Source organism: Caretta caretta, chromosome 11 (genome assembly GCF_965140235.1).
Source record: "Caretta caretta isolate rCarCar2 chromosome 11, rCarCar1.hap1, whole genome shotgun sequence".
NCBI lineage: Eukaryota > Metazoa > Chordata > Testudines > Cheloniidae > Caretta > Caretta caretta.
The window spans coordinates 31,483,081-31,507,174 of record NC_134216.1 but is presented as its reverse complement, the minus strand read 5'-3'; the positions used below and the strand labels follow the sequence as shown (position 1 = coordinate 31,507,174).

General features: G+C 39.7%; 1 protein-coding gene across 1 annotated transcript; it reads left to right on the top strand.

Moving 5' to 3' along the window:
- The first annotated feature begins 467 nt into the window (after positions 1-467).
- On the top strand, positions 468-23,087 carry ACVR1C (activin A receptor type 1C). Its single transcript, XM_075117849.1, has 8 exons — positions 468-692; positions 10,590-10,835; positions 13,728-13,958; positions 15,056-15,223; positions 16,140-16,296; positions 18,173-18,297; positions 19,175-19,305; positions 19,933-23,087. Exons 1-8 carry the CDS (start codon positions 539-541, stop codon positions 20,056-20,058), a joined length of 1,338 nt encoding a protein of 445 aa, XP_074973950.1. The 5' UTR covers positions 468-538; the 3' UTR covers positions 20,059-23,087.
- The last annotated feature ends 1,007 nt before the right edge of the window (positions 23,088-24,094 follow it).

Below are 24,094 nucleotides of genomic sequence, written 5' to 3'. Positions count from 1 at the left end.
CCAGCGCAGTAGGAAGGCAGAGCCCCTTTCCTCTTCCCCCGCCAGCAGGTAATGTGGGGCGGGGACAGCACGGGGGCCCCGGGCTGGGGTTGGGGCTGGGGCGGAGACACGTGGGGAGGTCACAAGTCCTCCCCTTTAGCTTGTGCCCCAGTATGGGGAGACACCAGTCATCTATGCCCAGGCTTAAGTGTCTTGCTGAATGTGAGTGTACTTAAGCACATGTATGAAGTTAAACATGTGCTTAAGTCTTCTGCTTAGTGATGGCTTAGAAGCCTTGGCAGAGGTATTGCAATGAATCCATGGCACAACTGAGAATAGAAATCAGGAATCTTGACTCCCAGTCTCCTTATCTAAACAAAAGTCAATCTTCCTTGCTCTGAATTACTAAATAAATGTACATTGTATGTGATGAAGTTCTATTGTGTTTAGTGAAAAATAATACTTTTTAAAATATTTTTCAGGTCTGAAGTGTGTGTGCCAGTTGTGTGAGCATACAAACTTCACCTGCCAAACTGAAGGAGCATGCTGGGCTTCCGTCATGCTAACTAATGGCAAAGAAGAGGTGATAAAGTCTTGTGTATCCCTGCCAGAGCTGAATGCTCAAGTCTTCTGTCATAGTTCTAAAAACATTACAAAAACAGAATGCTGCTACACCGACTTCTGCAACAATATAACACTCCACCTGCCCATAGGTAAGCAGTATCTTATGAATAGGCTGTGTTTGAATTATCATGACAGGAGAAAAGATATATTGCAATTTTAAATAGGTCCACATTCTTCCCTCGGGCACTTGTGTAGCTCTCACCGTAGCCAGTGGAAGGTGTGTGCACAGCTGACAGTGGAACGTTGATGAAGGAAATAAAAGAAATTTGATTGCTTAAAAAATCTTTCTGATGGAGTATCTTAGTTTAGAATTCAAACTGCTTTACTGGTGTCCTATTGAGACCTTTCCTAAAATTGTAACCAGTATAATGGAGACATTGTACTGTGTAGCAGCAAAGAAACCTATTTTTTGTCTGTGAATTAAAGATTGCTTGGTCACAGAGAGCTGTGTGTATGTTTTGTCAAGGGAATGGGCCCTGCAGAAATTATTTCATTTGTGTCACGGGTGATAGTGTCACAGGTGATGATACTTTACAAATAAATGGTAAGACTGAGTTCCTGTCCCCAAGGATTTTACAGTCTAAACTGGACATACAAATATTTAAAGGTTGAGGTCTAGAATTAAATGTCTTGGATATACAAACAGGATAGAGAGGTTGGAAAATGTTTGTATGCTTCCAATTACGGGGATAATTAGATACCCATTTTTATTTTGCTAGTTGTTACTTCTGTGACTGAAAGTCCCCTCCCACCTCTGGGCAGGGGGATATCTGCATTTGTTTTTTTATTCTAGCCATTGGTACGGGCCGCTGTCAGGACCTGTAACATCTTTCTCCTCATTTTGACTAGTTACTTCTAGAGTCCTAAAAAGAAAAGGAGTACTTGTGGCACCTTAGAGACTAACCAATTTATTTGAGCATGAGCTTTCGTGAGCTACAGCTCACTTCATCAGATGTTTACCGTGGAAACTGCAGCAGACTTTATATACACACAGAAATCATGAAACAATACCTCCTCCCACCCCACTGTCCTGCTGGTAATAGCTTATCTAAAGTGATCAACAGGTGGGCCACCTGTTGATCACTTTAGATAAGCTATTACCAGCAGGACAGTGGGGTGGGAGGAGGTATTGTTTCATGATTTCTGTGTGTATATAAAGTCTGCTGCAGTTTCCACGGTAAACATCTGATGAAGTGAGCTGTAGCTCACGAAAGCTCATGCTCAAATAAATTGGTTAGTCTCTAAGGTGCCACAAGTACTCCTTTTCTTTTTGCGAATACAGACTAACACGGCTGTTCCTCTGAAACCTGTCATTATTCTAGAGTCCTGTAATTTTAAGTAGTATCTCATATTTGATATATGTGGTTGAGAAATTAGTAAAGCTCATGTTGGAGTCTGTTAATATAAAGATCAGAAGGGCAAAGATGGGAGCAAGTGTGTAGTATTGCTTTCTGTACAATTCAGGGCCAGTTTTGTGTATTATGTTTATTTGGGACAATAGAATCACCTTACATTCTAAGACCTCGCTGTTCAGTACATAGTGTAGCATATGAGAGTGAAATCGTTTCTTTCTATAGCATTGGCAAATTTGTTTGTAAGTCTTGAGTTTTCAAATTCTGCAAAAGGCTTGTAGCAGCTGATTGAACAGTTTTTAGCCAGTGTTATATTGGTATAATTGAACCTTGCCAAATATGGATGGATTCGTGGTTCCAATTAGAGAGGCAAGCGTGAGGAAAAAGGTTTACTCTTCTAGGAACTCTATACCATAAAATTGGTGCCATATTTGAGTCTGGCATTCTCAAAAGTTATTTAACAGTGAAAAGATTATTTATTGCTTTTTCCATTTGGGATTTAGTTACAGAAAAACATTGTACTTTTCCCCTTCAGTTTTTAGTTAATCCACTCCTATTTCAATAACCTTTCAGGTAGTATAGCATTTATTTGTAAAGCCTGTTACTTTTATACAAGATGTTCACATATTCATAGTGTGTATTATAATTAGTCATGTCTGTTGTGATGTTACACAGCACTTTACTCAGCGAGTTGGATAAGTCTATTGCTCGGAAGATTTTGTAATCCAGCATAAAATGAGATACGGGACAGCACTTCAGGGAAGGCAGAGGAAGGAGGAATTACTGATGAAATGAACAAAGAGGGAAAGATTCCTGGAACCTGTGGGTTAAAGATGTAGTATGAAGGAAGTAAGGTGGGTGGTTTCCAGGGAGGCTTAGTAAATGAGAAATGGGAGCTCCATGTATAGGGAGCAGCATAATAGAAAGACAAAGATGAAAGTGTGTGACATAGAAGGGAGGAGTAGAGTAGGAGAAATGTAGGGAGAAAGTGGGACACTTGGAAATAAGACCAGAGGCAAGGCCTTCTAAGTGAGGATGAGGAGCTTGTATTTGATTCAGTAAGATGAGGCTAATGCACAATCAAAAGGGGTGTGTGTGATCACTTTAGTAGCAATATTTTGGACACACTTAAGGTGAGTGGGAGTATTTCATGGTTTTCTTACGTAAAGATGTGTGAGGATATAATAAGCAAATCTGACCTCTGGCCTTTTCCACACCAGCATTTATACCTCTGCTTTTCCAACCTCCACCATCTTTCTGGCTCTAGCTGTAGTCTATGTGCTTGGGAGATGTCTCCTATAGAATGTTTTTCCCATTTCATCTGGGCCTGCAGGTCATCTTTGTCTCCCGAGAGACGGGGTTTGGGCAGACAACAAGGAAAGCAGATGCTGTTGCAGAAGTTTTCACCTGCAGAAGAGAGAAAGATGGGGCAGGATTCTGTAGAAAATTCCAGAAGGAAGCAGGAGTCTTGCAAGAGGGAGGTGCTGTCTTACCCAGTAGTTTAGGGGGAGAACTTTCATTTGGAGTTGAGGGAAGGAAAAAGAGCTTTGGAGAGGGAGGTGAGATTGACTGACGAAAGAGGAGAAGTGATAGGTGGGTATACTTTTCTCAGCTCCCGGTCAATCACTCAAATTAGAACCTCTGGAAGAAAGAGTATATTCCTTCTTTGGGAGTCTGAGATAAATCTACTTAAATTTACATAAACATTTACAGCCCTTAAATAACGACATGTTGCAGGAATGATCCTTTTCAGTTGATGCTTGCAGATAGCTATTAGTAGTAATTATGTTCTTGTCAGCAGCTTTACTACATACATACATAAATACATAGCACAGAGAATCAAAATACTCTTGATTTAATAAAAAGTGCAGCTATTGAAAAAATGGAACAAATTTAACAATATATTCATAGATGTGCTTTCCATAGCCTTTGTGTCTTTCCAACATTTGAATGGGAGTTGCAAAACATTTGGTTTCTTATTACTGTTAGCAGTGAGGGTAATCTACTTGGGCTAAAAACTGAGCCCTTTGCCCTACACATTTTGGAGAGTTCATGCTAGTTGCAACTACAGAAGTGCCAAGGTTACTTGATTGCTAATCTTTTCTGACAGTCCTTTTATATATTCTTCATATTACAGGAAGAACATTGTCTAGGTCCAAGTGAAAGCAGGTTTCTTGGAAATTGCTGATTTGTAGGCCCCAAACTCTGGATCCCTTAGGGCTGCTTTGCTCCATATTTCTGGTGCAGAGTGTCCCCAAAGCTGGTGTGTCTGTCCCTGGAAATATTAGAGACACAAGGTGGGTGAGGTTATATCTCTTACTGGACCAACTTTTGTTGGTGAGAGAGACAAGCTTTCAAGCTAAGAGTTCTTTCTCAGGTCTGGGAAAGGTCCTTAGAGGATCACAGCTAAATAAAAGATGGAGCAGATAGTTTAGCATAAGTAGTTAGCATGTATTCTAAGGGTATGTCCACACAGCAAAGAAAAACCCACAGCTGGTCTGTGCCAGCCGACTTGGGCTTGCAGGGCTCATAGTGTGGGGCTATTTCATTGCTATGTAGGCTTCTGTGCTCAGGACAGCTCCGCAGTCCAAGCGCTGGGAGCCTTTGTCTGCTGGCACAGGCCAGCTGCAGGTTTTTCTTTGCTGTGTAGACATATCCTAAGGGACCATTCAAGGTGAAGTGGCCCATTAATACTCCTGTAGTCATAGGACAAAAATGGGGGGTTAGTGGGTTTCAGATTGTTATAAGAAGTCATTAAACCAGTGGCTTTATTAAGACCATAGTTTTTAGTGTCTAGCAAAGTTATGAATTTATCCTGGCTCTTAGACAAGCCTGGAAGCTTAATGGCTTCTGTGCCAACCATGTTCCTGTGGCTGGCATAAGGAGAGTGTCCAGGGGAAGGATGTTGCTGGAGTTTCCCTGAATCTTAGCTATTTCCAGCTGCCATAATGACACAATGAAACCACTGGCAGTTACTGTGTAAAATAGCTTCTTACTCAGCAGATCTGCAGACTTCTGAATGCAAAGCAATATTTGTTTTGCCTCCATGACTAAAATAAACATTACTGGTCTTTACTCCCATGAGCATGGCAGAACCTACACTGCTGAAAGAGTAGAACTTTTAACTCTGAGGAACAAGTACCTAAGAGGTTGAGGGCTGAAAATTTACAAATACTTGTGAGAAGTTTAAAGGGAGTTTGGTGAGTAGTTAATATTTTAAGATAATTAACATTTTTGTCACAGTATCAATAGGAATTGGCCATTGTCTGCTACTAATTTTCTTTTTGACTATGAAGGCTATTATTTAAATGAATGGGGAAAAGAAGCTGTTTGCATAGTGCAAATGAGAGCATAATCAGGAGCAGGCATATGTTAATGATCAATCTGTCATCGCTGTGAAATTATGAACACAGTGTTAAAATAAAAAACAAAACTGGGGATAGTTTAATGGTTTGCCAATGTGATTTAGTGCCCAACTTGTGCATCCACAAGACCTTATTTCCATTGGCATTTGGCATTTACTGCATGCGAATATTTGTGTGCACAATTTCATGCTTAATTACACTTTATTGAAAACTTAAAATGTATTCTTTGAAATTATAGCCCTGCTTGTAACCATGCAATGTCACAAACACATAAATGGGTATGTTTTCAGATCAAGGTGGATGGGGTGAACAAATTCTCATTTAAACAAAAAATTTAAAAGCAGAGCTCAAGAAATATATAAACTTTGCCCACAAATGTAAGATTAGTTCAGTAGGAAGAACAAGTTTTGACTGATGATGTGGGTATGCCATACTTCCTACATCAAAAGCTCATGTTCTACATATGTCAAAAGTGGCTTTTTAAAAAATTGTGTTAACTGATGACTGATGTGTTATGAGGGATGCTTACCAGAAGGCAGTTTGTTTACTTTGTGCAATTTGCCTGTTCATGAATTTCCTTAGTAAAGGCAAAAATGGCAGCATGTACTGTTCAACAACAGAATCTTTGTCAATTCATTGTTTTTCTTCCTTTTGGCTGAGACAGACAACTTGATTTTCTTGCATGAGCCAAGACTAATAATTCTTCTTTTGCACCTGAGGAAGTGTAAAGGTGTGACAATAAAAATATGCAAACACTAACACATTCTGGATAGCTAAATTTTGACAGAATAACAGCTCCTGGCAGTGACTTGATTTATATCTCTTTATAAAATTTGCCCTGGGTTAATGTTAATACAGTGCAAAATTAATTTGCATTGATCAGTATTGTCTAGGTTTTTATGTTGCTTGGAGTTTTTTGCTTCTGCTTAATATTTCTAATTCTAGTTTTTCCTGCACAAATCTGTGACTTGAGTTGACCTTTCTCTGCCAATAGGTAGAGTCCAAACAAATCTTGGTACACTGCTTCCTGATTGGTCTTCTTTTGCTTCTATGTACTTTCAGTGTGTAACTGGTTATTTTGAGGAGTTGCTAATAAGATCTGTGAGGGGTATTTTTGTTGTGCTTTTTTCCCCCAGGTTGCAAACTCAGTTAATAGGTGACTGACCTTCCTAGTTTATCAGGTCATATTCCAACTTTGCAGTAGTTGATGTACAGCTACTAGGCTAGTGTATAATTTGGAGAGACTTTTGGCCAGGTTGATGTATAATTGAGGAAGAAAAAAATCTGTGACATGGGAGAAAGGAAAGAGAAACCATGTAATGTGCATCTCAGATGTACTAAATATGTCACCAGATCATGGACTGATAGTACTTAGAGATGTGTTCACTGAATAAAACCCATATTCCCTATCATCAAAGATACTTGGAATATTAACTGAGACACGGCTTTGGTTGTCTTGCTACCATGGTTCAGGGGCAAGCTGCATCCATGATCTTTTCCCCCAGTGTGTCCAGTGGGCGTTGTTTCCAAGTGACAAGCTGCTGGGTAAACACCATTATCCCCAGTTTACGATGGAGAAATTCATGCTCAGATTTGTGTACAGGTTTGCAAAATTGTCATGAAACTTTATCTGCCCAGGTGCAAAATTGACTGGCTTGCCCTTTTCCATGATGACAAGAAAGAAAAACCCAATAACTTTTTGGCATGGTAAGTTATATTAGTATTTCCTAACCTAATATACTTGTGTTCATAGTAATAGGATAGATCGGTCTTAGGCAATGTATGCAGCTTGTAATGTTATCCATTTATGATTTGGTGACAAACTCACACATATGATGAAATACAGACTCTACTTTTAAATGTTTAGTTTCTTCTTCCCCAGACATGCTTCTGGGATTCCAGCTTCAAAGAGGGGGGAAACTGGGAGAAAGAGTGCAGAAAAAATTGACAGCTCTCATGTGCACTTTTTTGCTTGACATCAAAGCACTGAAGGGAGACAGGATATCTAGCTAGACTTCGTGCTTGGAACAGATTTTTTGCAGAAATTACATTTTCTGTCCTGTGTCTCGGGTACTACAATCCAGGAATAGAATAACGAGGATTTATTGGATGAGATTAAAATAACAGTAGTGTCACAATTTCAGTAACTGCACCTGTATCACCACCTCTGTGGACAGGGCTGGCCTTATCATGAGGCGGCCACCTCAGATGCCGGACTGTGGGGGGGCACCACTAGGACCCAGAGTTTCAAAGCTTTGGCCCAAGTGAGGGGGCACTGGGGCGTCATTTGAGCTCCCTGCCTCAGGTGCAAAATGTTGTGGGCCGGCCCTGTCTGCGGTCCACTCTAGGAGTGCCCAGATAGGTCTAAGAGTTCCAGCCATCACCTGTCTCTAGGCAGGAACCCTTGTTCCACTCCCTTCTTACTGGGAGTTTTATCCCTTGCAAACCAGTCTGCCTATGAGCCAGAACCTGTGTGCAGTTTTCTCTTCGAGGTCTATGAGCAGTGTATTGCCAGCATTTACAAGTTACCACACAGCTCTTGCTAAGCAAGCACATTTATTTTTAAGGTAAAAGCATTTTAGATAATACATAATAAAAATAATAGATTTAAACACCCACACTAAACATACGAGGAATCACCCTTCAGTCTTATGGGGCCCTAATAGGTCAAAATCTTTTCAACCCTTTGGCAAAGGGTGGAACCCTCCTTGGACCAGAAGGTTCTGTCCATTCGCTGGATTACAAGGGAGGCCATTAGTCAGTTTAAACACACAGCTTTTCTATGTCAAAAGCTCTTTTTTTGTCCGCTGGTTTCTGGAAAATCCAGTTTGATCCTGTATACGCAATTTTTAGACCCACAGCCCAAGCCCTGAGAGTCCAAGTCAGCTGACATTGGCTAGCCAGGCCGCTAGTGTTTTATTGCAGGGTAGATATGCCATTAGTCTAGTTTTCTAATTGTCTGGCTTGATGGAATATTGTAGGGAATGCTCCTACTCTTTATGTACTGATATATGGATGATCCTATGAAGTATCCAGCAATGTTGTGACTGTATTTACTGCATTTCCTATGGGATCCTATTTCTCATTCCCTGAAGGAACTTCCAGAAGTCCAGTTGTTTCAAGGAACAGTGAGGAGTTGGTTTGGGGACAAAGAGCTGATTTAGTAGTTCTTTTGCTCTTCTGATACACTTCTAGCTGTGGCTATAGTGGACCCATTTGTGTTGAGTTTCCTGAGATTTTATCTTAGTTTACTCTGAATACACAGAATGAGATGGTGGGAAGTGTGTGAGCATGAGGTGGGGGGTTGGGAAGCTATTATTTGTGGACTGTTTGTGTTGCATGGATTTTTTAAATGAATTTTTTGTACATGCAGCCAACACTTTGTATTGATTAACTTTAATTAATTGATATATTGAATATATTGAAATTTGGGGCCCAATCCTGTAGTCCTCAGGGTTTTGTGGACATTCTTCAAAGGTACATTATGAAGTTTACTTGCTTTTGATATTTATAAAGTATAAGAATAAAAATTGTGTATTTTCAACTGTTTAATATTAAAATAGCATTCTCTTCTGTTGCTTAAAAATGCCCTTTGTTAACAAAAGTGGGAAGATACCTCATAGCGTAGTTTGAAATCATTAGGCAGCTGCCAGATGTGCTGCTCTGTTTCATACATATTAATTTATAGACAGCTTCTTTTTATATAGTAAGTAGTTGTTTTAAATAAGGGTTGCAACTTTTTGATTCAGGTTCACTTAATGGCTTTAAACAGTTAAGAAGAAAATCCTTTTCTTAGGTTCCCGAAGAGATTAGCATTACACATTTATTTTGTCCATTTAGGTTAGAATTGCTGATTGCGTCGTCTTTGTTTTGCTCTGAGATAAATTTCACAGATGTCCGAATGCTTAGGGTATGTCTATGCTGCAATTAGACTACCGCAGCCGAACCATGCCAACTGAATCTGGCTCCTGGGGCTTAGGCTAAAGGGCTGTTTAATTGCAGTATAGATGTTCAGCCTCTGGCCGGAGCCCAAGCTTTAGGACCCTGCGAGGTATTTGCAGTGTAGACATACTTGGTGTGACACATTCTACTGCTAGACGCATCTCATTGATTTGGAAGGGAATTGTGTAAATACATCCAAGGTCAGAATTGGCCACTACATTAAAGGGCTCTGAGGGGAACCAGGGTGAGAATTTTGCTGTTAAGAGTATTCTGTACAGCTGGCTTGCATACACATGCTGTAGTGATTTTTACTGTGGTTACCAAGATTTATATAATTCTAGAGTTACAACTACAACCTATGAAGATGCAAAATTGTGATGTTGCCTCTGTATTTGGAACTGGATTTTTTTTTTAAACCAGACAAGTATTTGCTCTGATTCTGAGTAAATTAGAGAACAGACACATTTTTCTGGAATAAAAATGATTAATACATTGATCCAAAATAGGAGATGAAAATGGTGTTGGGAGAGACAGATTAAATTTCACCTTACTTTTTACCTCATGAGTGACAGTAATTTTATATAAACTTTTCTGCACCGTTACATGTGAATGTACATTAACCTGTGATGATGTAACTATAGGATATAAGTCTACAGTGCAATGTAAACCCCGGGTTGGTAGAACTCGGGTTAGCAGACCCTGGGTTTGTTAAGCTTGGGCTTGAATGTCTATACTCATTTGCAACCCTATGTTAGGAACTGTTGAACTCTGGGTCCCCACCTGGGGCTCCAGTGTCTACACTGCATTATGCAGGTCTGAGTCTAGCCACCCATTTCCAAGACTTCCCAGTGCCCTCCCAAAATGTGGCTGCTCTAGCCCTTTTTTTGTGGTGCAGTGTAGGAGAACTTGACTGTCCACCAAATATGAGTGTCCAGAGGACCAAAAAAGTCATCCAGCAGGACTATGGGATCCTGTTGGTAGACTCCCAGAACACGAGTCCAGTGGGGCTGCATCTACACTGCATAGCAATAGGGCTTGACTCAGGCTCTCCACCCTCATGGGGTCCTAGGACCCTGGGTCAGTGTAATTTGTGTGTAGACAGAAAGGGGGTTAGGTCTGAACCTGAGTTTGAACCCTGGGCTTCCACTGCAGTGTAGACACACCCATAGAAAGTAGGGCTTTTACCCACTGCCCATTGTGTATTCAGTAATTTGGAAAGACACTTTTATTGATTTCAGTATATTTTGGGTCATGCCTTAAAAGTAAAATTTTAAAACATTTACAGTACACTGTATATTGATTTGTTGTAATGTAATTTTTCTTTAAGCTTCAGAATCTTCAAGCAGACCAAACCTAGGACCTGTGGTGTTGACAGTGATAGTTACTGTGCCAGTTTGTATCTTGTCTATAGCTGTAATGCTGACTGTATATACATGTCAAGGCCGTCATTGTACGTTCAGAAAGAAGAAGCGACAAAATATTGAAGAACCTCTATCTGAGTGCAACCTAGTAAACTCTGGAAAATCTCTTAAAGATCTTATTTATGATATGACAACATCTGGGTCTGGATCTGGTATGTATGCACTCCTAAGCAGACTAAAACGTCTATATTTATTAATGAATAGCCAGGAGAACAGAATCACAACATTGTGTTCCTTTTTCGTAGTTCAATAGGCGAAGTGATGGCAGTTAAAGTTTCCACTGTCAAGTACAGTACTATTGGTTTGTGTGGGTATTCCTGTCACTTGGAATGGGAAGTACTACTAGAACCTATAGTATCTTTCTTATGATAAGGAGGTTAAAAAACTGTGCCCACTGCATGAAATGTGTTGTCTTATGGAAAGAAATGTGTGTCAGAGCTTTAGGAGTTTGTCAAGACAAAGCATTACCTAAAGAGATTTCATGTTTATCAGGGTAATTGCATGGTATGCTAAGTCAATTGATGTGGGGATCTTGTTAAGTTAAAGTGATATGAAAAGATGCCACAATGCAAACGCTATACTTCATAATTATCATATTGGGCTGTTGTCTGTATGGGCCAGATTTCTGTAACAAGAATGGTTTGTTTAGAATTAAAAATAAATAAATGGTGCTTAAAAAAACAGATTTAATAAAACATATATTTTAGACAGCTCGTTGTTGAGTGCAGTCAATAGACTTAGGCCTTGTTTACATTGGGGATTTGTCACAGTTACAGCTAGCTTTGGCTAGCTAGTTGTGTAACTATTATTGCAAACCCCTAACACAGAGAGAGCCACAGTATACACTGGTGCAGCTTACCACGCTTTCAAACAAATAGTGGTTTTGCCTGTCCACATTATAGGGTGTTCTCCAGTAGCTGGCCACTCACAGCTGTAACGGGGGGCAAATCTTGAGTGTAGGTAAGGCCATAGCAGTTATGGCATGAGAGCGGGATACAGGGGTAACAGGGAACAGGCAGAAGAAAGAGAATCTGAACCAATGTAAAAATTACAGCTGTTTAAACCTAAATGTCACTGTTTCTAAAAACAGGCCTTTGATACTGTTCCTCTGGAAAGATTGGAATACTTGGTACAAAATGTATTAACACATTATGTGTACTGCCAACAAAAATATAGTTTTTCATTGAGGTTAGTCGGATTAATGCTGTCAGAGAGAGTGAATCTTTTGATAATCCAAGAGAAATCTGACAATAAACCAAGTGAAGCAGGAGTCACTGTTAGACGATCCAAACAATAATAGAATTTAAAGGTACTTTGTAAGGTGATTCTTTTTGTATGCATGCTTATGCTTATCAAGGATATATGTCCTAAATTCAAAGGTCAGTCTCATGATGGTGATTCTTGGGTGTTTCTTGAGCAAAACAACCAAAACTGTATTGAAATAAATATAGTTTTAGATTACTAAAATTGCTTAAATCTAGCTCCACAGTAAGACCAGTTTGTCATTCTCTTATTATGGGCGGACCAGGTAGCACCTCCTATCATTAAGGTAGTTTGGCTCTTCCCATTATAAGACCCAGTTTTTGGTTGCTTATAGCTTTTGCTGGATTTTAATCATTTTAGGCTGAAATTTTCCATGCTGGGTATCTCCATCAGGCTGATTTTTTTTTTTTTTTTAATTGTAGTCAAAATGGTTCAGCCATTTCCAAGAAGGTGGCTAGGGAAAAATACATTGTTTTGCCCACGTTTTTTAAAAAAAAGTGGCCATCTTTTTTTTTTTTTTTTTTTTGGGGTGGAAAAGCTCTAACCCTGCTTCTTCCCACCTTCCAGTTTGTAGCAGGGACTTAAAATTTGGCAGGGACATGGCCTTTATGTGAGGGACATGCCTTTTCCATTCCCTTCAAAATCCATCCTCATTTAGCCAAGTTAATATTGTAGTTTGCACATACTAAGAGACTTAGATTTTAACTACTAAATTCCCAGGAGGAGTCTGTCTCACTGAGCGTGCTATCTTCTGTGGCCAAGCAGGACTTTCCCTGCAGTTGCAGTTTTGGGATATGCTGCAGGCCATGCTGGGTCTGGGCACCTGCACTGAGAGCAGGGAGACTGTTTCTCTCTTGCTCTCAGTGACTTCCCTACTAGGCCCAGGCAACATGGAGGAGGAAGCTGCCTGATTTGAATACAAAGGGGACAAGAGCTGGACATACCAGAGTGACAGGGGGAGAAGGTTGGGAGATGGAGTTTTGTAGAGGAGACTGGCACTGGAGGCTGGTGAGGAGAGAAAATTTTCCTTTTCCCCACCAGGACGCAACCAAGACCTTTTTGAAGATTTATGTGAAAAATGAGGCAGGCAGGCAGGCAAGCCCCATCTCCAGAATAGCCAACAGGTTGGTGGTTAGGGCACTCACTGGATGTTGAAAAGGCAGGTTTAAGTTCCTACTCTAAATGAGGCAGAGCAGGGACTTGAACCTTTCTCACGTCCAGGATGGAATTTCCGATAAAAAAACATTCTCTGTGAACGTTTTGTTGCAGCTGGTATGTACCCGTGAAAAGTTTAGTATCAACGAATCAGTGTTTTCTGCTTTGATTGAAATATTACTGACCCGCTTTACTTATTTTTGAGCCAAATGATTTATTGCATTGCTGCTTCAGCATGTGGACGTCTGGAGTTAGTAACATCGCTAGGATAGTTTAGAGCAAGAAGTCATGCTTATCCCTATGTCCATACGTGGAAGATTGCTCACATTCTTATACTAAAGATTCAACTGAAAATCGTAAAGAACCATGATAATATACATACAGTTCAAGGAATGTTTGAGGTAGATTTACAATCCCTCACTCTGTCAAGGATTGTGCATAATTCATGCCTTCTCTGTTTATCTACTTTGGTTAGTCAGAATTGGAAAAAATAGTCACAGGAAAGTATGTGTATGTTACTTGTAAGGCCATGGTAATTACAACATATTAGAATATATGTTTTTAATTTGAATTTAATAATAATTACTAATGCACTCTTTTACAACTATCCTCATTCTGTTCATTAGGTTTACCTCTACTGGTCCAAAGAACAATTGCAAGAACAATTGTTCTTCAAGAAATAGTAGGAAAAGGCCGATTTGGTGAAGTCTGGCGTGGAAAATGGTGTGGGGAAGATGTAGCTGTGAAAATCTTCTCCTCAAGGGATGAAAGGTCTTGGTTTCGTGAGGCAGAAATCTATCAGACAATTATGCTGAGACATGAAAACATCCTGGGTTTCATTGCTGCTGATAACAAGGGTATATAGTGTTTCCAAACCTAGTTTCACAATGTTTGTTCTCTGCACTATGGCAGCCCAATGAAGTTGATTTTTCCACAACCCCTGCTCTATTTTGCTAAAACAGAGGGATGTGTGTTTAATGATTTGAGGAGCTGATTAGAAAAACTTATTTTAAATCTGATCATTAGGATTGTGAGATCAGTTTACAATTTTTAGGCTGCAGTCCTTCGTTAAGCAGACCTCTATATCTGCTCAGATGCAGGCTTGAATGGAGTTCAGTGTGGGATTAGGGTCTCACTGATTTAAGTGAAAGTTTAAATGAGTCCTATTTCTATAAGGTAGTTCATTAATTAGAATAATGCTTGGTAAAATATTACTGAAAGATTGACTATTTATGCTATCAACTTGATAATCAAGCTGCAACAATGCTTTATACCCTCCACTTTAAGCCATACATCTATAAAAATAGATCACTTTATACAGATAACATTATAGGAGGAAAAGAACTAAATATGGCAATACATCGGAGGAAGTAAAGTATGATATGAGAATGTCTTGAAATTCAAGATTGCTGTACAAAAACCTTGTAAAAACTTTAGTTCATCTTTAATTCCAAGAGCTACAAGAATTGATGATGATCTTGCTATCACTGGAAAACAATGAGCTGCATTTCCTTTGGTTCTCTGGTTGTTGGTACTGTCACCAGCTCTTGTGGGGGGAAACAGAGCACCCCTCATTTTTGGTGGCCATATATTCAAAAGGACTTAGCTTCCAGAAGCTCCCGTTGTTCTCAGCAGGAAGACTAGTGCTAAGCACTTTTGAAACTCGGGCCATTAATCTGCTGGGATCTCTGTGCTGCATAACATACCAAATATACAATGTAAAATGCATGCAGTGCAGCCTCCCTTAGCGGGTATGCATATCCACTTTGAAATTCTGGATTTGAAACCACTCCTGTGGCATGGGGGCTAAAAAAGAGTGGTTAAATAGGGGTGGTTGTTTTTTTTTAAATCAGCTCACCTTGAATATTCTGATCCTTTTGTGTTATATATATATATATATATAAAATTTGGCTAGTTCTTTACAATGTTAAATAAGATTATTTTCTTTTGGTAGATAACGGAACTTGGACTCAACTGTGGCTTGTATCTGAATACCACGAGCAAGGCTCCTTATTTGATTATTTAAACAGAAATGCTGTGACCATTGATGGTCTGATTAAGCTGGCACTTTCAATAGCTAGTGGTCTAGCACACCTTCATATGGAGATAGTTGGTACACAAGGTATTTGTATTTCTCTTTAATATATCCTTTTTTAGGAAATATGAGTGGAAACTTTGGGTGGTATTTACAAAAATGCTTTAGCTTATTAGTCACAAGGAACGGTAAAAGACTTCTTTTACAAACAGCTTGCTATCTTAATAGCTGTCTTTAAAGATTGTAAAATAAATTAAATAGAACCCTAAATGTAGATGGTGCTTTATAAATAGAGACAATTACAAAAAATTACATTATTAAATAATATAATTAAAAAATTACATTTTTAGTGGTGCTTGCAGTCTACACAGCCACCAAAACATCTAGCAGTACAAATTCTGCAGCACACTGAAAATAGAAAATTCTGGAGTGGCATAAAATTAATTGAATTTAATATCAAACAATGTAAGGAATATTGTACTGATTTTCATTTTCATTTCATTGTCATTATCATTTTAATTAAATTACACAATGGAGGTTTTTATTTATCTGAAGCTGCCACAAGTTCTCCAGTCCACTCCACTGGAGTGTCACAGAATCCAGGGGATTTTGCTGTAGAATTCAGTTACTTGAGGTTTTGGAATATACTAAGTGGAGTCCATCTGTCTCCAATGTTGACTAGTTTTTTTTTTTTTACACGTCCATTGGAGAAGCTGGGATATAAGAGGCATGCACCAGCCAATGCATATCTGAGTAGAGCAGGAGCATGGAAAACAGGATATTTTTGGTTCCTGAAACGTGACTACAGTTTGGGAATAAACGGAATGTATGAACAAAAGATGCCTTGGTTAGGCTCCTCTGGTTAGCATTGGCACATGTCCAGAAACTATCTTGTGCTAAATACAGCCCTAATGTTTTTCTATGTTGAGATGGGAGATGTCAATAAACAAGCTGTGTTTTAAGATTCACAATAATGCTTTTAGTTGCCTTTTTGTCTTAACAGGCAAACCAGCTATTGCACATAGAGATTTGAAATCTAAGAACATCTTAGTGAAAAAAAATGAAACCTGTGCCATTGCAGATTTAGGACTTGCTGTGAGACATGATGCTGTATTGAACACAATTGACATACCTCAGAACCCTCGAGTGGGAACGAAGAGGTAAGACATCTTAAATAGACAAGATAAGTATTTTTCCTTAAATATTAGGAAGATCTTTTCAGCCTGATTTCCATTTCTGTGCAATTTCTGAGCACTGTATGAAGCAGGCATGCTCCTTCTTTTCCCAGCCCGTTCCCCTTTCTTTTTGACCTCTGCCTGCAGCATTTTGCCAATTGGGGCAGATCTTAACCCTTAATCTAAGATATCCATGTTTTGTGATAGAGAACACAAGGTGGAAATGGTCCAACCCTTCTTGTGGACATAAGAGTATTTTGGGACCTCTCTGGATTTAAAGTAAAAGTTTCCAGTGACTTGGTTATGATTCTGTTTATAAATTCAGACATCAAATTATAGGTAGTCAGGGGCTCCTGGTTTGCCTGTGCGCCCCATGGCTTTAAATATTTGGTTAATATGAATATTAAATACTAAAGTTAATATGAATACCAAAGCTAGTGAATGACTAGTTGTTAAACACCTTATTACACGGTGACACTGGTCCTTTAAGTGGGAGCCAGGCCTGTGCACTTGTGCCTTATCAGCACACTGCAATTTGACCAGGGCTAAGAGGGCACCTCGGTGTAGAACAAGGAGAAAAGAGACTTGGTGAATCAAAGCTGCCTGAGTGGGAGTCAGGGGCACGGGAGAGATGTCTGTGGAAGGTCGCAGAAGGAAGCAGAAGGTGTTTCCTGGGGGAAGTCTGAAGGCAAGGAGAGCCTCAAGAGGGGTTTGCTGGCTGGCATCCCCGAGCCAGAGAGCCAGGGCTGAAGGCAGGAGCCACAGCAGAGGGGAGTTTCCTGCCTGCTAGCTCTAAGCTGGAGAGCTGGAGCCAGGCCAGAGAGGGTGGAAGGTGGGGGAACAGCAGAAGAGCTTACCTGCTGACATCTCCAGGACTGGACTTAGGAGCCAGGAGCGAGCCAGGGGAATTGAGGGATGCTTCCCTGGCAAGGATGCTCCCAGCAGAGAGGCTCTGTGTGGGGGTACCTGCTGGGAAGAGCAGGGTTGCACTCCATTTTGAAGGCCTGGAATTGCTGTCATGGTACAAGGACAGAGGAGAGCTGACACGGAGTCCAGCCATGGTCAAAGGGGCCAGTGTGTGATATGTGGGGCATCAAGAGACAAGATGTCTGGAGTTTTAATGACTGCTTGCACTGGCCTGAGAAATGTACTATATGTTTGGGACTTATGTTTTGGACCATTTGTTATAACCAACCCTAAAGAAGGTGGTGGTGTAGCAAGAGAGCCTGAAGTAGAGTTAGGGACTCTAAAAAGGGAAACTGAGGCAGGTGTACCTGTCATGCTGCAGCCTGTTGCAGGACCACGCTCCAGGCAGGGCTGCCGCCTTATGCACACCACATATCTTTAGGTCCTCCTGCCCATGGTGATGACAGCCACATTGCATCCTGTCAGCACTCTTGGGGGTAGTAACTGCAACACGTTTTCACCCTTGACTGCATGCTCAGCTGCTACCTTTACTCCGCTCTTTACTGTGGTTAGAATTCATTTTCATTCTCTCTGAAGTCTTTGATGGTGCTTTTCCACACTAATTTCATTAAATCCAATTAGTTTGTTTTGTAGAGCACAGTTTATTAGTGAAAAGCAAAATAAGCATTGAGATGAAATATAAATGGAGGTAGAATAAAACTCTTTGGCTGGAGTAGCTACCTACCTCTTGCACTTTCATGGCTATTAGTCATTTAACAACATGTAAGGATTTTCATCATAGAAAGTCCCTTGTTTGACACACAAGTCAATGCCATGCAAGTCAATGGAAATTGAGGGTGGCTCTCCAACATGTTCCAAACCCTCTCCATGTCAGATATTAGAATTTTTGTTAGAACTTTTGTAAATTGTGCACATGTGTATGACTTTTTTAAAGGTACATGGCTCCTGAAATACTTGATGATGTAATGAACATGAGCATCTTTGAGTCCTTCAAACGTGCAGACATATACTCTCTTGGTCTGGTGTACTGGGAGATATCACGAAGATGCTCAATTGGAGGTAAAATTTTTGGCTGTTTTATGTTGCATTCCAGACTTGATAAAAATAATTTAAAGGAATTTAAAGGAAATACGTTCATACAATGTATGTACCAATTTTAACTGAATTTTCCATATTGTGGAAGGAGAAAGAGTTGCATGACTTAAAAATTTCCTGTTGAGCAATTATTGATATGAAAGAGTTAACAAGTGAATAAAGTACAGTTAATGCCCATCTGATTTAATTATTCTGAAATATCAAAAGCAACAAAACAGATATGTAAATTATTTTTCAGTTCCCCTGTCAAAGAAACTAATGTATATAGTAGAACTCGTTAGAAAACCAGTTCCTCCCATGCAATTTCCCTATTGATCGGTTTCCAGTCTGCAGGAAGTTTATCTTTCAAAATCTTGATCTGAAAAAATCCACAAAACTAACCTCAGATGATGATGAACTTTTGTGCTGGCAATATGAAAATAAGGGACCCATATTGTCAGGGAATGCAGTAGACCTGCTCACATTCTGTAGTGTTTAGGTCGCAAGGGTTGGCAACAAAGAAACCTCTACTAGTTTGGATTTTACATGGTTTTGAACCAAGAAGATGAAACTCCATTCTCTCCGCACTTCCACCAGATCTTCTTTACTCCTAAGCTCCCTTCTCCCAAGGCCCCAAGACCACTCACCTTGTCTTTGTTATCTTTAGTGGCCTTCTTCCCAGGGCTGCCTCCAACCAGGTCTTTTTGGCCTACCCACTGCTGCAATCCAAAGGGGGTTGGTGAAGGGGGTAAGGCTCTTCTATCCTAGAACTCCACAAGTGTATCTAAATGAGTGAGCACAAGGACAGTGATGTTTAGTATGGAACCTAGTTAGGGAGTATGGTTTCTTTTTTCTCTTGTAGGAATCATTGAGGAGTACCAGTTGCCTTATTATGATGTTGTGCCTTCGGATCCCTCAATAGAAGATATGAGAAGGGTAGTTTGTGAACAGAAACTGAGACCAAATATCCCAAACCAGTGGCAAAGTTGTGAGGTGAGTTTCCCCAACCCCCATTTTTAGAAGCATATTTAAATTTATTCTTTAAGGCTGGGATTTTCAAAGTAGCCCAAGGGAGTTAGGTGCCAGACTTCCTCTCTATTTCAGTGGGATTTGAATGCCTAGCTTCTTAGCTGGCAAAAGCAAGGAGCTTTTGAAAAGCCTGGAAGAACTTAAATGTGCAGGTTGGGTCACTCTGGAGCCAGTCGCTAACCCGAACCCCGCTCTGTAGTGTATGGGAAGGCAGCAGGCCTTAGGGAGGTGGGCAGTCCTACCTCCACCTTGCATGCACTCTTGTACCCCTTCTCCTGCTCCTCCCACAAATACCCACCGCTGGGCACTGTGTGGCATCCCCTGATGCCCATTCAAAATCCCTCCCCTGCTGAGTGCAAGAAAGGGGCACTTTTAAGGTGAATATGGTGAAATGGGCCTGACAGCACTGCATATCAAAGTACTCTTTTTCTCTTTGACCGAACCAAAACAAACCTTTCTACATTTCTGTAATTTCTGCTGGAATATTGTTTCAAAGTATTCTATTATATCTTGCATTGGAGTATTTTTAATTGATGCTGCACTGAAGCAGTGGATTTTTTTAATCCTAAACCTCTTTTTCTTTGTCTTAAGGCACTCCGAATCATGGGTAGAATAATGCGTGAGTGCTGGTGTGCTAATGGGGCGGCTCGACTAACTGCGCTCCGCATTAAGAAGACCATTTCGCAGCTCTGTGTAAATGAAGATTCCAAAGCCTAAATGGGTGATTTGGGGGAAAAGAAGGAATCATTCTCTCCATCTTTTTACATGCAATTTTTTTTCTGTCTACCTCACGTATATACAGTGCAGTATTTAAGTGCCAAAACCACAGCACTGAAAAATAACTTCATAGTTGGCTTCAACCAGCTGCAGCTTTTGGTTGGTGTTGCTGTTTTTATAAAGCAAATCACCAACTCATGTTGTTTTTTTAAATGAAAGTTCATATTAGGAAAATAGCAGAACTGAACTACGAAACAACATTCCATATTTAAACTATTTTATTATTCTTAAGCTTTTTATTCTAGTTAAAACCAAAATACACTGTTGATGGAATGCATGGGTTTAAAGACAGGTATGTAAAAGAAACCACATCTGTGTTATCCTCTAACTATAACCTGACCAAATTCATTGAGCTTCTTAGGTGTTTTCCCATAGAATCCTGTAGAATATTATGACAATGAAGTGCATTTATATGTTTTTATATTGTATTAATCATTTAGTAACCAATTAATTAAGAATATTCCACTGAAAATGTGTACTGTGAAGCTAAACATGTGAGTCAGTCAGTCTCTCTCTCTCCCACCCACCTCTCTTTTTTTAAAGATTTGTTATTACAGCTCAATTTGCAACACCGTAGTTAAGGTTTGGCAGTATTTTTGTTATCTACCCCTATTTCAGGGATTAATCAAACTGCCATAAACACCTTCTCTGAGCTAACTGTTTCAAAATCTCAACCAAGGACCAGTTTTTCTTTTTATCAAATTGGAGGAAAAGTAATTTGGGCAGTATTTCCTGGTATTTGTGGGGGGAAATTATAGGAATGCTACAGTGTAATCTAAAAAGCATGTATTTTTTCACCAACCTTTTTATAGACCATTAGTCAAAGTTTTATTGTCTTTTGGTATTTTGCAGAGTGAGAAGATCTAACAAAGTTATTTGCTGTAAAAGCACAATTTATTGGGTGAAATTGATCCAGATGCAGAGACTCATACAAGCTAACCTGTACCCCGTATACACCAGCACAGATAGTTGTGTTTGAGGGGGGCCAAGGTGAAGTCCACAAGATTTGTAACTCTGAACCAGCAGTTCCCACACTGAGGGTGAGTGGTATAGACAGTGCTCACAGAGATGGTGCTAGCCCATTGGGGACCCTATGCAGGAATATTTTGGCCCGCCCCCACACAACACATAATAAAAAGTGAATAGGGGCACCCCCTTGATCTGCTCAGAGCACTAAGCAATTGCTTAGTCTGTTTAAGCCTAGTGCCGGCTCTAAACGTTCAAGACTATAGGCTGGAGCAGTAGTACTCATGAATGGTTGTATTGCGGTTCCTGTGTTCTGACCTGGCTTTGGGGGATGTATTTCCCTCCCACAGACCACTTCCCCCATACTTAAAATATTTTTAAAAAGTCCAATCCACTCTGCAGACACAGGAACTTTTTCAATGTTTCTAGCACAGGAATGTAATACGCATGTGCAACAGTTGAAGAAAATCTGTGGATTTAAAGGGCCAAAGACAAGGGTGCCAGAACCTTTGCAGAAGTGTGTGTGTGGGGGTAGCCGCACTGGTGCAGGAACTGGAAGGGTCAGGGGACCATGCCCCCCGCCCCAACTTTTTAACATGAGTATAGTTTGGGGGGCAGGGACAGCATTTCTCACCCCCCCCCCAAACACACACACACACAGTAAGCCTGGTGCAGGTGTAGAGCAATGCTGGCAGGGGCTGCGCTTTGTGCTGCTCCAAGCCTGCCCAAGGTTTGCCTTTGAGGGGGCAATGCCACCCCTACCCCTCCAATTACACCCATATTAAAAAGTATGAGGGGGGGCACAGCCCCCTGCCTGTCCCGGTTCCGGCATCATTGTCCACAAGTGCTCATTGACATAAGGCTGTACTGGCTTCTTCAGAAGGGTCAATCAAGTATGCATCTCATTAACGGCCCCAGGGTATCAGGTAAACAGGACATCAAAACGACCCCTAAATAGTTATTTTCACAATAATGTTAGCTTACAAAAGCGTAGTATCAATAGGCGTTTTCAAAGGTTTGTAAATATTCTGGTATTTCATGATTTCCTGTAATGGATTGGCAGGCATGTGGATAAGTAACTCTCATACACTTTGAGACAGATTTTGTTCATATGTCTTTGATTTTGTTTTATTACAAAAATAATTTCTTATACCCACTATAACCACAGTTTAAAAATATATATATCAAACCCACATAATCCAGGAAATACAAAATTAGATCTACAAATCTCTCCACAACATCACTGATTTTGGGCAATATGGTCTTTTATTATGGTGTAGGGAGAGGAGGAAGTCTTTACAAGAGTGGGTGATCTTACATAGCATAGATACTTGATAGTTTTTGTGAGTGTGACTAATCTCTGTCATTGGGTCTTTTGACTTCTGGTTTACGTGGAAAACCAGGAATGTAGCTTTCAGTCAGCAGTGTCAGTGATCCATGTTTTATCCTGACATGTTGACTTCTGGTGCAGTGGATGTTGTTTGTTCTTTAAATCGATACTAGTGAGATGTAGCATACATGTTTGTAGAACTTATACAGTCACTTTACACTGCTTAAAGTCAGGTGAAGATAGTTATTTGTGGCCCTTTAATTAGATTGTAGGTTAGACCCCAGATTTGTGAAGGTATTTAGGTGTTGCTCCACTCAGCATTGCAATGCCTAAGTCACTTTTTAAAATAATTTTTAGCATGAGGTAGCAGGGTCTACATGCTCAGATAGTGCATGGCAGGCTAGACCATTGTAGATTTACACCTGGGCTTGCTGCACACTAACTGGCGATGTAGATAAGCTCTAAGTCTCCTTTTAAAAAATGACTCAGTCAATGGGACTAGGCTCCTAAATCAGTTGGGTATTGCAGTGTGGAGTAGAACAATGCCTAAATACCTTTAAAAATCTGAGCCTGTCTCTAATGAATAGCTAGTAAGTTTTATTTCTGTATGTTTTGATTTACAGTCAAACTGAATATATATTTTTAATATTTTTATATCTTCTATATGTATAAATTATACCAGGCAGTTTTGTCACATACACACACTTTCTAATGTACAATATTTATTTGAAAATTAAATGAAAAGTAACCAACCACTACAATTCTGTTACAAGATAATCTTGTTAGTCTTGTGTTTTATCTGTTTACAAAATTTAAAGATGATTTGGATCTTTTTAATAACAGTGAATGTGCAAAAACAGAAGAATCCAGCATATGAGCTCATATACTGTAATTCAAAACTATCTTGCATTTAAAAACAAAAATTGTCAAGGAATTTCTTTGTGAAAGGGCCTGATCCACCTCCCACTGAAGTCAATGAAAAGGCTCCCATTGACTTCAGTGGGAGCTAGATCAAGCTCAAAGTACTTCCAACTACTTTTCAGATACGTTTTTATTTATATGAGGCTGTATTTTCAACAGTGATCAGGGCCTGCAATTGGGGCTAGATTTTCCAAAGTGTTCAGCATCCAGCAACTCCTATTTATTATTTTCACTATTCCCTTAGGCGTTATCCATATAAAAAAGAAACCAAAATACTTGTGAATTTCCACTGCAACACACCTACACCAAGTGAAAAAATTTAAAATGGTCTATAGCATAAAAATAATCTATTAAAATATATTTAAAAGATGTCTAATATTCTTACTCAAAATCACTTTTGGTATTCTGAAATCCAGTGTAAACCCAATTATTTGAAGTAACTTTAAAAAATGGTTCCAATGCAATTTTGGATTCCTACTATTCATTCTGTACTAATATTACTCTTCTGTGTACAGTATCTGATACTAAAATAAAAACTGAACCCACAACTGCCTTCCCCATAAGTTTTGATCTTGCAATTTCCCTTTTTTCATTAACAAGAGGTTGTGCTAGACCTGTTGTTGCATCAAAGCTAGGCAGTATTTTTAGTTAATTTTTTAGTTAAACTATGGAATTAAATCATGCACAGAGATAATTTTAAAGAAACAAGGCTGCTGCTGCTATTCTTTGGAGTGTGACTTAGATGTGCATTGAGTTCTA

Coding starts and splice junctions, on each gene's coding strand:
- ACVR1C (XM_075117849.1), top strand. CDS start 539: ATGCTAACTAATGGCAAAGAAGAGGTGATAAAGTCTTGTGTATCCCTG. Junction 693..10,589: donor AACACTCCACCTGCCCATAG/GTAAGCAGTATC, acceptor TTTTTCTTTAAG/CTTCAGAATCTTCAAGCAGA. Junction 15,224..16,139: donor GGAGATAGTTGGTACACAAG/GTATTTGTATTT, acceptor TTGTCTTAACAG/GCAAACCAGCTATTGCACAT.